Source organism: Leptonychotes weddellii, chromosome 6 (genome assembly GCF_054177405.1).
Source record: "Leptonychotes weddellii isolate Sample4059 chromosome 6, ASM5417740v2, whole genome shotgun sequence".
Classification (NCBI taxonomy): domain Eukaryota; kingdom Metazoa; phylum Chordata; class Mammalia; order Carnivora; family Phocidae; genus Leptonychotes; species Leptonychotes weddellii.
The window spans coordinates 134,510,765-134,523,759 of NC_138374.1; the positions used below are offsets into that span (position 1 = coordinate 134,510,765).

Below are 12,995 nucleotides of genomic sequence, written 5' to 3' on the forward strand. Positions count from 1 at the left end.
TTACTCGCATCCTGCTCTGTCCCCCAGCACTTGACAGAGAAAACCCTTGTCTGCACTCAGGGCCCAGCCGTCTCCCGTGTCCGCACCCCCCCGCCGGCCCCTCCACGCGTGGCTCACCCACACCACTCGAATCACCAGTCTGCTCTTTGCTGGTGTCAGCCTTGTATATGGTCTTGTCGAACCACATGTGGGCGACGGTCATGCGGTTCTGGGTGAGGGTGCCCGTCTTGTCGGAGCAGATGGTAGAGGTGGAGCCCAGCGTCTCCACCGCCTCCAGATTCTTCACCAGGCAGTTCTTCCGCGCCATGCGCTTGGCGGTCAGGGTCAGAGACACCTAAGGCCATGAAGAGGGCTGAGAATTAATGGTGACGAAGTGCTCGGCTGCTCACACCACTTTGTGTTTGGGAAATCGGATCGTTCGTATTGCTATTGTAATTTTTGGAACTTCTTTCCCTTTTGTGTCCACCTAGTCTTTAGCGATTCCACGTCCGGCCACAGGAAGGAAATCAGGAGAGTGATGGTGTTCGTGCTTCACAGCACAGCTCGGAAAAAAGCGCATCTTCCTTCACCAGGGGAACATAGCGTGTGACCTTGTCCCTGGAATACTCTGCTCCCCCAGGATCCTTTCGTCTTTTCTGTTCAGCAGCCCCTTTCCGGTCAAGTTCAGGGACCATGTCGATAGCTAACCTTTCATTGTGGGGTAAGGGGGCTGGTACCAATAGTTAGGAAAAAAGAAGAAAACAGGGGAGAATCATGAAGTCGAGAAGGAATATTGCACCATTGGAAAGGACTTGAGAAATTATTTAAACTGGGACATTTTTGTTGACGTTAATTATGCGGACCATATGTTCAGTGAACGTCAGGTGTGTGGCAGGGTTGTTTTAAAAACTAATCAGTTCTTAGGCTATGGTTATATTAATACAGAATTCTAATCGTGGGGTTATGATTTATTTACATATTATCACTAGTCCTGAGGTTTTTGTGCTAACCAGCCACACCCTGAGTATTATTCTCATTTCTATTTTAAGAAGGATATTGATAATCTAGAGCATAGCTCCAACAGGTGATCAGTAAGCCAAGGGGTCAGAAGACTGTGTCCTGTGAAGAACAACTAGAGGAAAGGGGACAACTTCACCTCCCACCGGGGAGTTTGAGGAGGCATGATGGCTCCCGTCAATCAAAAGCGTAGTTTGTAAAAGAGAGAGAAATGACTTGTTTTGTGTTTCTTCAGATGGGAAAACTGGGACCAAACAGGAAGTCGTATTTCTGCTCAACACAATGAAATCCAGCTAGAGCAACCCAGCAGTGAAATGAGCGGAGACCGAAAGGGGCGGGCTTCCCAGGACTAGAAATAATCGTCATCTCCCATGGATTGTGCACAAGATATTCAGCATTGGTGGAAAGGTTGGATTTCTCTGGGCTTTGAAGTCCTTTCCAATAAGATTCTGTAATTCTGAATTCATCTTCCTCTAGAAACCGATGATTAATTAAATTGACGCCTGGAGATGTTCCGTGATTTGGCCAAGTTCACTGGCCGGTACAGGCTAGACTAACTCACTGCTGGTGACAGAATCTAAGTGCTTCCTGCACTGCAACTCATGGAGAAGAAAGAGAAGGCACCAGAAAATATGGATGGAGGAAGTCAAGGTCCTGTGGGAGCTAAGTGGTTGACACTTGAGAGATTCACTAGCAAAAGAGATACAAATGATTTCACCCCCTGGGGCGGTGTGTCTGCCCAGAGGCCACCCTCCACCTTGGCTACTCACGGTGACGGTGGCCAGCAGCCCCTCGGGCACATTGGCCACGATGATGCCGATGAGAAAAATGACAGCCTCCAGCCAGCGATAGCCCAAGATCAGCGAGAACCCGAAGAAAGAGACACCAAGGAAGATGGCCACCGCTGTGATCAGGTGGATGAAGTGCTCGATCTCTACAGCGATGGGGGTCTTGCCGACCCCCAGGCCTGATGTCAGAGAGGCGATGCGGCCCATCACTGTGGAGTCTCCCGTAGCGATCACAATGCCCCGAGCTGTTCCTGCAGAGCAACGGGGAGGTCTGAGGTGGGGGCGCTGCTGGCTTTCGTTCCTACAAGGAGAACGCTGTCAGTGGTCAAAAGCAAGGTGGACACTCAACACCGTCCGAGAGGCTCTTGTAGTCTATGCTCCTCATACTTAGTTTATACAAGTAAGGTTCTCCTCGCCCGAAAAATCTCTGAGATTTCACAGTTCTCCACTTTCATGGGCTCATTGCCTTCCCCGTCAAGAAGGTCTTCATTACACTTACTCTAAATGTCTTCTATTGCCTGTATGTTTCTTATTTTGCCCCCAGCGGCTGAATAGTTTCTAGACCCCCAGGAGTCAGGATCGCCCTTCTGCTAGAGTCCTCCCTCCCAACATCTGGTTATTCACTACCCCAGTGGTTCTCCGTGGGTGGCCGTTTGCCCACCCAGGAGACATTGGGCAGTGGCTGGAGGCATCTTGGTTGTCCCAGCTGGGGTGGGAGGGGCTGCTCCGGGCATCTGGCGGGTAGAGGGCAGGGGTGTAGCTACACATCCTGCAAATGACCGGAGCGCCGCCCCCCCCCCAGAGGAAGAATTACGCTGCCCTGATGGTGATAGTATGGAGGCTGGGGAACCGAGCCCCTCCCTGTTCCGCCTGCTGGAGCCAGCCTGACCCCTGCCGGGGAGCGAAGCCGTAGCAGCTCTGGGCCTCTCGCTCCCGGCACCGCCCCCGGAGTCAGAAGGGGGACTTGGACGTCCTGTTGGGCTTTATACGCGTGGGATGCCGGCCACTCACCTACGTGGCTTGGAATGAGGGGCCTGACAAGGTTCTTGGCTCAGAACAATTTTCCGGCTTTATAAACACAGTGGCTGAAATTCCTTCCCTTCCAAGTCACGGTCAGAATCACCCAGAAAAGCCACGTACTCTAGAAATATCACTTGTTTTAGGATCAGAAGGACTCCGGCTGGGAGTTCAGCTTTCCAGCGGGGCAGCTGTTGGCCCGGGACCAGCTCCGTACCCGCTGGCCCTCGGGCTGCCTCAGCTCTGAGAGGGGATGGAAGCGTCCACGAAGCTGTGAGGAGTAAAGGTTATTCCAGGAGCCTAGGACAGGACCGGGCGCAGTGGAGGCACGCAAATGTTGGTTTCTTTCTTCGTCTAGATGGATTTGGGGTCTTGAGAAGGACTGATACAGAATGATGCGTGGGACTGAGTAGGGGTGATTCTACTCCAGCAACTCCCACAAACACCCTGCACAGAGCGGCCGCTGCATGTCCGGGGTGGCCTCCGCTGAAGGAGCGTGAGAGCGGGGTCCCGCCCAGATGGCCACAAGCGGGGTGGTCGTGGTGTTCGGGGGAAGAGCGGCTCCGGTACGAGGCCTCTGCAGATGAGCTCCACAGTGGCCGCCCGCCGGAGGGCTGCCTGCTGGACGTGTTCACAGAGCCTTGTCGAAGACACTACAGGAACTGAGAGGTGCCGAGAGGGTTTGGGGTTGGGGGCGGGGGTGGAGTATGGCACTACATGTATGTCTATTTTGTGCCAGGGTTTGGTCTAGTTCTTCCTTTTTACCCCTTCATGGGTTTCCCCATGCACAGAGAGGCAGGATCTCGTAATGAATCCCCTGTGTCTGGAGACAGGATGGGTAGATGTCAGCCTGGGGAAGGTCAAGCCCATGGGCAAGCCTCCCGTACCCACGGCCAGACGGACGCCCCGTACTCCGCACATCGCCAGGGAGACAGCTCAGGCCCCATGGGGATGCATGAGAGCCCAAAGACAGAGACGTCTGTACCTGCAGCCCCGTCGGGACCACGGCCATGAAATTAGGGAGGTGAGGGCCTGGGATAAAGGTTAAAGGTGTGCTCCTCGTTTGCAAAGTGCACAGATATTCCTCAGTTCAAGAGTCGAGAGCTCCTTCAAACTAGCTCCACCCCCTTGGCCCCGTCTCGCATCCCTCTGGTCTCCGACTAAAGCCTCCTCCATCTGGGCCAGACCCTTGTTTCTCGGGTGGGGTGCCACCACCCACCTTCCTCCCCTTATCTGAAGCATATACTTTGCTGACCAAAAACCTACTTGGGGAGGACAAATGTAAGCAAAACTTTTTCCTAAAATGTAATAATATAAATCCAGTGTTTTTGAAGGAAGCTTGCTGACCTGCATCTTTCTGCCCAATCAAAATTAAAAAATCAAAAGATTAAAAAATTAATTAATTAAAAAAATTAAATGGTGATTCGAGGCGGAGAGAAGATTCAGATTAAAAAAATGTTAAATTAAAAATTAAAAAAAATTAAGATTAAAAAAATTTTAAAAATTAAAAAAAAATGTTTCAATATATATTTTATTTTCTGGTTGGATTCTTCTTCAGCTTTATTGTTACTCTCATTTTTTAAAATATTTTTCAAGTGAATAGCTTCATGACCAGAGAGGTCATTGGCAAGCTTTATCCCAGATAAGGGTCTGTGGAAGGAGCACAGGCTTTGGGAGACGAACTCGCACTAGATCCTCGAGTCTCCGCTTTCCTACGGGCTTGTGCTCTTGGACACCGCATTTCATTTCTTTGAGCTCTTCATATGCAAAATAGAGTGCAGGTCTGTTGTGTAGTGTCCTGAGAGTCAGACCCATCTGTAACACTTGGCACATGCCAGGCGTTCAATTAAAAAAAATAGCTGTTTCTTAGTTACCCAAACATTTATTCTTAAGCACGAGTAATGGCTTTCACGTGTGTTCCAGAGAGTCTTGCAGGCCTCCTTAAGGGGGAAGGTTGACATGAGACTGAGTCCGTTGTTACCACCTTGGCCAGAACTGCCTCCCAGTTCAAGGGTGTCTTACATTCTAGGAACAAAGCCAAAGTGTGAGTGGCACCTCTGGTAACTCCAGTTTCCAATGCCAATGCCTCCCTGGAATAGTGAGAAGTTGCGGCTCCTCTCAGAAGAAGAGTGACCTAGCAGGGCTGAGTAACTTTCTGCCCTCATGTGCTATCTTCAACTTCTAGAGCATAGTCCATTCACCAGCCAGAATAATACGGAGCTGACGATTGCAGGGCACTTCCCACATGGTAGGTTTTGCGCTAAGCATTGTATATGCATGATCTCCTTGAGTCCACATGAAAATCTACAGGATAGCGACTCTTAGTATCATCGGGGTGCAAATGTGGAAATGGTGGCTTTGAACTTTCACCAAAGGTCTTACAGCTCATGAGTGATGGAAGACCTAGACTGTTCACCAGCTCTTGCCTACCCAATGACCTTTCGAAGATAGAGCGTTCCTAAAATCTTTATTTGAATCTCTGCTTTTGAAACTAGGCTATTTATGATGTGATGCTCACCTTCCACACAGTTGGTGGAGAAGAAGCAGATGTTGTGGGTCTCCAGAGGGTTCTCGTGGGTGAACTCGGGGGAGCGGGTCTGGGGCTCTGACTCTCCCGTCAAGGATGAGTTGTCCACCTGGGATGGGCAGGAGGATGGGACGTAAAGTGAACATGGGAAGAAAAGTTCCTTTGTAAAGATGACACATCTTTATCTTCCACCAACACCATCATTACTGGTGTGCAGACACCAGCCCCTGTTGGCTCCGACCTCAAATTTGCACCTGTAACTTCTTGAGGTTCTGAATAATAAGATCATGCTTTCTTTCACTGAGTCCAGATTACTACAGTGCTTGGCCCCCTCCCGTAGCTTCCCGCATCCTCTCACCTTACATCCTTGTGAGGAGATGAGCCGGAGGTCAGCTGGGATTCGGTCTCCGCCCTTCACTTCTACCAGATCTCCTACCACCACATCCTCCACATTGATCTGAATCTTCTCTCCGCCTCGAATCACCAGAGCTTGCTGTGAGAAGAGAGTGCAGGGTTATTTCCAAAGCTTTCTGCTTCCCCCATACCCGCTCCTGGCCTATAAGCTCCTGTTCCTGGTCTTCTTCCTTCTGACTCCCTTCCTTACGCTGTCACTCACCGCACCACCCTTGAAGGTCTCTTTGGCAGATTGCAAATTCTTACCATCCCTGTCCTTCGCAGCATGACTCTGATGACCCTCTCTCTAAGAGATGGGGGTGTCTGTCTCTCCGTCCTTACACTTAGGCTTGGCTACACGGCTTGCTTCGGCTCATAAGACGTTACAAGCATGATGCAAGCAGGGGCTTAAAAAGTGGGGGCTTGCCCTGTCGTCCCTGGGAACCCCTCTTCCACCGTATCGAGCAAGCCTGTGCTGGCCTCCTGGAGGAAGAGAGGTCATAAGGAGAAAGGCTCCAGCGGTCACAGCCATCTCAGCCATCCCCGGACAGGGGGATGAGGTCATCTGCGACCGTCCAGCACCCCTCAGCCCAGCCCAGATCAGAACAGCCCTGCCACAGAAGTGTGGGAACGGCTATTTTTGTTGTTCTGAGCCACCAAGTTTGGGATGGCTTGTTAGGCAGCAAAAGCTAATGAATGGTCCCCCAACTCCTACTTCATTTTACCAAAGCATCATCCCCTGCCTGAACTCTCACCCAAGGGAGGAATTAATTTATGTTGACACCAAAGGGAAGAGATTCTGGGCTATAACACTAGAACATGACTGTGCTGTCGGGAAATTCTGGAGCCTGTTTCTTTCCAAGTTTCCAGCTCTGTGCCTAGAAACCTCTTTTTGCTATCATATTATCTCCAGACACTTAAACATATTAGAAAATAATCTAAACTTTCAGAAAAGTGGCAAGCATAAAAATTGTACCAAGAATACTTGTAATGACCTTTACCCAGATTCACCTGTTGACATTGTACCCCATTTGCTTTGTCCTTTGGTCACTGTCTGCACACATGTATGTATGTGAACACTTCTTTGCCTGCACCCTCTGAGGTAAGTCACATACATGACGATCTTCTATCCTGCGTACTTCAGTGCACGCGTCCCAAGAACTAGTGTGTTAATACCCACAACGTGGTTGTCGATTTCACTAGATTTCACTTTGACACCGTACTGTCCTCTACTGTTTGCATTCCAGCTTTGTCAGGACCCCGTAGGTCCTTTGCCACATTACTTCCTCCTTAGGCATAGGATTCAGTCTCAGTCAGGTATTGCATTTAGTTGTCATGCCCCTTTAGCCCCCTGTAATCTGGAACATTCTCACAGCTGTTGTTTGTCTTTTTTTTTTTTTTTTTTTTTTGAGAGAGAGAGAGAGAGCTTGCATGAGGTGGGGCGGGGGGTTGCAGAGGGAGAGGGAGAAAGAGAATCCCAAGCAGACTCCACTCCCAGTGCGGAGCCCAAGGCAGGGCTCGATCTCATGATTCTGAGATCATGACCTGAGCCTAAATCAGGAGTCGGATGCTTAACTGACTGAGCCGCCCAGGCGCCCCTGTTCTTTGTCTTCAAAGCCACTGACATTTGGAGAATCCAGCCTCTCCAACCTCTTTTGTACCTCCCCCACTTTTACTAGAATGTTCTCATTTGGGGCTTCAGATTATGCTCGTCACATTCAGATTATGCATTCCAGGCCAGACTACTTCATAGGTGTTCCTGTGTCTTTCTCAGGGTACTTCTAGGCATGATAGAGTAAATCTGAAGGACCCTCATCCTCATCACCACCCTCACTCAGTTCACACAGTGTAGGGTATAATTTTCTGGGGACTCAAAAACTGTGTGTTTGGCCACATTCTGCACCTCTCTCACTAGATCCTCCACACCAATCCTACCTGAGGCACCATGTTTCTGAAAGACTCCATGATCTTGGAGCTCTTGGCCTCCTGGTAGTAAGAGAAGCAGCCGGTGATGATGACCACGACAGCCAGCATGATGCCCAGGTACAGCTGCGGGTGGGGAAACAAAGGGTTCATCAGGAGGTCTTTTCCTTCCTCTTCACCCTCAGAAAATCAGCTTGCAAGGGTAACAGCTAAGGAAGAGTCCGAGGCAGGGTGCCTCACTCAGAGCCCTGAGTTTGGGTGAGGGCCAGCAGGATGCAGCAAACACCCAGGAAGGCTGTTCATGGGCTTGGGGGAGGTGGGGGAGAGCCAGGGTGGGAGCTCAAAGAAATGAAAATTCTGGCAAAGAGAAAGGGGCTGCAGAGCACTTTGATGACCAGTCAGGAAGATAATCAAAGGAGAGCAAGTTTCTGGGCGAAACCATGGCTCTCAGGGAGCTGAATCAGTAGCTTGCTAGGTAAAAGGCTAGGGAAACCAGGAGGGACCAAGGCCTCCCTTGGCAAATCCTGGGAGTACTAGGGATCTGGGCCAGAGGCCTTCGGGAGTGCCAGGCTGCTGAGCAGAAGAGTGTCAGGGCTAAGCAGAGACTGGGCTGGGCACGAGCAGCTGAACAGACTCACGTTATCTTTGGTAAGCTCCTCCTTGTAGTGTAACTGGATGCCATAGGCCACGAAGCAGAGAATGGCACCAATCCAGAGTGGGATCGAGAAGCCACTGAACAGCTGTTTACAGAACTTGACCCATTGTGAAGTGGTGGGGGGCGCGGTAAGTGTATTGGGTCCATCTTGTCTTAAGATTTCCTGTGCCCTTCTGGGGCTAAGGCCCTGTGTGGAGAGGAAATAGGAAAGGACAGAGAGCCATGAGCAGAGAAGCAGCTACAGGGAAGCTCAGAGGTGCCATTTATAACCCTGGGTGTGTCTACAGACCAATGGAGCTCTCTGAAGGTCACCCTGGAAGCTCTTCCTAGAGTTTGCAGTACAGAAGAGATCTCCCTTGTTTAGCACGGTTACATAGGAAGGATTTGTAGTTGGTGGACTGATTCACAAACCTTTTGAACTCCTATCTTGGGCGGGTACTGTGGTAGGACAGCAGAATGAGTGGGAATGGTCCCTAGCTTACGGAGCGCCTCCCTAGTGGGAGGTAACGGTCAACAGTTCACGGTATAATGAGCAAGGCCAATGCAATGATGGGGTACAATACCTTATGTCAATAACATAAGGACATTTACACTTTGACTCTTAGACATGGGGGAAAAAACGCCAACCAAACACACGCAGGTACAGATTCCCACTGGAGCCTTGTGTGCCTTTCCTTCTGAGAGTAATAGCAGAACCCACCAGAGGATTAGGAAACAAGCTCTCCTTCATCCCCACTGGACACCCCAGCTTCCCCTGAAAAACGTACGACTTGAATGAAAGCAGGACAAGCCTCATTCGTGCCTCCCTGGTTACCAGACAAAGCCCCTTCAGTGAAGGAATTCTAGAACTAAAAACTTAGGTTTTGCGGGCCTCTAAGTTTTTATTTGTGGTCCTCGTATTAGTGGTAGCAGTACTAAGGGTAATAGAATATGTAGTTTTACTGTTGAAGTGTGGTCTGGGGGGCCCATGGGGTCCCGCGATCAGATGATTTTCACAATAGTGCTAAATCATGGTTCGCCTTTTTCCACTCTTGCTGTTGAGCGTATGGTCACATATCACAACAGACTTAATACTGAAAATATATGGGAATCCAGCTGCCTTCTCTTAAAAAACTAGACATTTAAAAAAAAAGCTAGACATTAAAGAGGTTTGCAGAAATGTCAAACGCCACTAAGTTTTTGTTTGGGAAAATAGTTGTCATACAAATATTATTTATACTAATATATAATGGATTTACTCTTGTTTTTAAATGAATTAGGAAGTATTTTTTAATTTTCTCAATTTTAATGTTGAAGATGATAGCTATGGATAGATGTAACTCACAAAAACAAAAGCTCTTTAGGGTCTTGAGAATTTATGAGAGCGGAGAGGGGGTCCCCGGGGACAAGGGTTGGAGAAGTGTATTCTCCTTTCTCTCATCTGACCCTGAACTCTCGGGGCATTACCGTGCTGGGCTTTCCTCAGTGTGTGTGCCGGGGAATTTGGCTGGGAGGAGGGAAGGGTAACAACATTGACCTGGAAGTTAGGGCCCCGACTTGCAGCTCCACTGCTGCCCCCCCGGGGATGGGGTGGGGGCTCCGCATAGGAAGGAGACCCTCCGCCTCCATCAGGGGCTTCCTTTGCTCACCATCGTTAGGTCCACGGAGTACTTGGAGCTCAGCTCTTCCAAGGTTAATTTGTGATCCTCCTGAGGGGACAGTGGAGTCGTTGGGGGATGGGTGGTGACCCGGGTCATTTCCAGGGGAGGGGGAGAAGCCCCTGGGGCGGAGGGCCCGGCCTGGGGGGTGCCGCCAGGGCGGGAGGGGCCGGGCTGCAGGGCTGAGGAGAGCAGCTGGGGGGTTCTCACCAGGACCACTTCCTTCTTCAGCTCCTCCAATGCAGTCTTTTTTTTCCTCTTCATTTTTCTTCTCTTCCCCGTTTTAGACCCCCTTTTAGGTCTTGGGCTTGGGTTCTGCTCGTGAGGGGTCACTGTCCCCTTCTTCCCCCCGCGCCCCATTGTCCTCCCTAGATATGGCTGACCCAGCTCAGCTGGTGGGGAGGAAGCCAAGGGCGAGGTGAAGAAGTGGGGAGGCACAGGGAGAAGCGGCGGGGTGGGGGGGACAGAGGACGGGGAGGGCCAGGGGAGTGAGGAGGAGAGGGCAGGGGGAACACCGCCCGGGGAGAGCAGAGGCCGGAGGTGGGCTCCAGGGAAGGGGAGGCCAAGCAGGAGGCGGGCGGCAGGCGGCAGGCCAGGGCTGGGGACACTATGGGGGCAGCCCCGGGCCTCGGCGAGGAGGTGCAGATGCTGAGGGCGCCAAGCAGGTGGGTCAGGGGGAGGTGGCCCCTGGCCCAGGCCCTGTGGGTGCCGTGGCAACCCCCAGGTCTGTGGTCACAAAGGCCTCAGGACAGTTCTGGCCCAGAGTCCAGGAGTCCCGTCTCCGGGCTGGAGGGCGACAGGAGCAGGACCCGCCTCAGGGAGAACGTCAGCGTGAGCGCCAGACTGGACCCAGGTCCCAGCTGGGTCCTGCCGGCTTCCGGGGCTCACCCGGACCCTTGGCAGCTGACAAAAAAAAATAAAGCAGGCCCTGTGTGTGAGCATGTTCTTACTGAGGCCTGCTTCTCCGTCCTCCTTGACCTCGAGCTTTTAGTTTTAGGAGATTACAGCAGAATAGGTCAGATCTTGGGCATTTGAATCAGTCCTGGGTTTGAATCCTGACTCCTCTGCTCACCAGCTGTGTGGCTTTGAGCAAGTTACCTAACCTCTTTGTGTCTCTCTTTCCTCGTCTGTAAGGGGGATACTGTCTACCTAAGGTGGCAAAAGTCAGGATTAAATTGAGGTGCTCTGTGTAAAGCACAATGTCTCATATACGTAGTATGTGCTCAAGAAATAGCTTGAATTAACTATTTTTAGTTTCACTTGTGGCTTAATGTGCAGCTCTTCTTTTTTTTTTTAAGATTTTATTTATTTATTTGACAGAGAGAGACACAGCGAGAGCAGGAACACAAGCAGGGGGAGTGGGAGAGGGAGAAGCAGGCTTCCTGCAGAGCAGGGAACCCGATGTGGGGCTCGATCCCAGGACCCTGGGATCATGACCTGAGCCGAAGGCAGACACATAACGACTGAGCCACCCAGACGTCCCAATGTGCAGCTCTTCTTAGTGTGAATAGAACTATTCTTTTCTGCATGACAGCCTTGTATTTCCTCATTTTAATAGGACATATTTTTCTTTTCTGTTCTCCTTCTTTGACATCTCGGTAAGTACTTTGATAAAGTTAATTTTATTTATGTTTTATGTCTAAATACCTCCTCCTAAAAAGGATCTCTGAAGCAGCTGTATATTTCTATCATTTATAGATTTTCTCCGTTATGCATGCTGCAGACATTTTCCCTTTCTGATCTTGTCTGATATTTGTTTTACTGCATTTGAGTATGGCATGCTTTTTAAAAATATGACTGCACCAAAAAAAAAAAAAATGCGACTACATCAGAAAACATCATCTTGGTGCTGATGCAATGCTCCTTCTCTATTCAGAAATAGAGATTCTCCCTCCCCGCTGGGACAATGATGATCTGTTTCTTCCCTAGATCAGATTGGGTTTTTCTTCTCTATTAAAAATGTACAAAATAAAAACTGCAAATCTCACTTCCCCACTGTTACTGCTCTTGACAGTGTGTGTACATCCTTCCAGTCTTTTCTCTGTGTATACACATAGAATCTTGAAGAAAATACCTTCTTAATCTGTATAGAATCATCCACGTCCCCTTTGGTTGTCAGTCTGTTGTGTTTGAGCGGCTCTGTGTGTAACATCTGCGATGTGTTCCAGATTCTGCCGTGACCGTGAGCTGTTCAGTCATTCCCCTCTTGATGGATTTTTAGGATAATTTCCTTTTCTTTTGAATCATTAGAAACATCGCTGCAGTAGCAACTTCCTACAGAGTTCCCTTTAGGTCCCTGAGCTTCAGTTTCCGTGGAATCGATTTCTGTTGCTGAATCATAGGATCCTCTCATCTAAAGTTTTAGAAATTCTGCCAGATTGCTCTTGGAAAGGGCTCTTCCTATATGAGTCCCAGCGACGAGAGGCAAGTGTGTGATCGCATCGGATGACTTTGATCTTTCTTATTTCCACCGTTATAATTGTTGAAATTTTTTATCTTATAGTTTTAATTTGCATTTCTTTACTGTCTAGGTGAGCATTTTTTCCCTTATAGCTAATGGGCTTTCTGGAGTTCATTTTTCTTTCTGTGAATTGTTCTTATACTTTTTCCAGTTTCCCACTGTTCTCTTATTCTTAGGGATTTCCCCCCAGTCTTCGTGTGTAATCATGAAGCCCTTGAGAGCAAGGATCGAATTAAAGTTAAAATCACCAAGCTCACATCCATGTGAGCACAGCCCTCAGCCCAGCCTTGCACATGGGAGTTCCCCCCCACCCCATCAAGCAACTTGACTGACATAGAATCAATTGAAATTATTTTTGGAAACCCCATTCTGTTCCACAGATCTTAGCTCAAAAATCTCCCTCTTTAGAGAGGCCTTCTGATTGCCAAACCCAATATAGCTGCCCCCCCAACTCCACCCCCATCCCCACCCCTCACCCCCCCACCCCCCCACCCTCCACCCCCAATTCCCACCCCTCATGCCCCCCACCCTCCACACCCCCACCCCTCACTGCCCCCACACCCCAACATGCAGCCCTCAATCCATCCCTGTGACCTTC

At 49.8% G+C, this 12,995-nt stretch overlaps 2 protein-coding genes across 2 annotated transcripts in view; both read right to left on the reverse strand.

Annotated features, from left to right (window-relative positions):
* Positions 1-10,200, reverse strand: part of LOC102750268 (sodium/potassium-transporting ATPase subunit alpha-4) — a 14,623-nt gene extending 4,423 nt beyond the window's left edge. The window contains exons 1-8 of the mRNA XM_081823219.1: positions 10,147-10,200; positions 9,928-9,987; positions 8,283-8,486; positions 7,657-7,770; positions 5,687-5,821; positions 5,320-5,437; positions 1,767-2,035; positions 122-334 (exon numbers count right to left, since the gene is read on the reverse strand). Coding sequence (XP_081679345.1) covers positions 122-334; positions 1,767-2,035; positions 5,320-5,437; positions 5,687-5,821; positions 7,657-7,770; positions 8,283-8,486; positions 9,928-9,987; positions 10,147-10,200 — 1,167 coding nt within the window. The remainder of the gene's footprint in view (positions 1-121; positions 335-1,766; positions 2,036-5,319; positions 5,438-5,686; positions 5,822-7,656; positions 7,771-8,282; positions 8,487-9,927; positions 9,988-10,146) is intronic.
* A 479-nt stretch (positions 10,201-10,679) lies between these two features.
* LOC102749975 (sodium/potassium-transporting ATPase subunit alpha-2) overlaps positions 10,680-12,995 on the reverse strand; it is a 19,964-nt gene continuing 17,648 nt past the window's right edge. The window contains exon 17 of the mRNA XM_081823220.1: positions 10,680-10,722. Within this exon, the coding sequence (XP_081679346.1) occupies positions 10,680-10,722 (43 nt within the window). The remainder of the gene's footprint in view (positions 10,723-12,995) is intronic.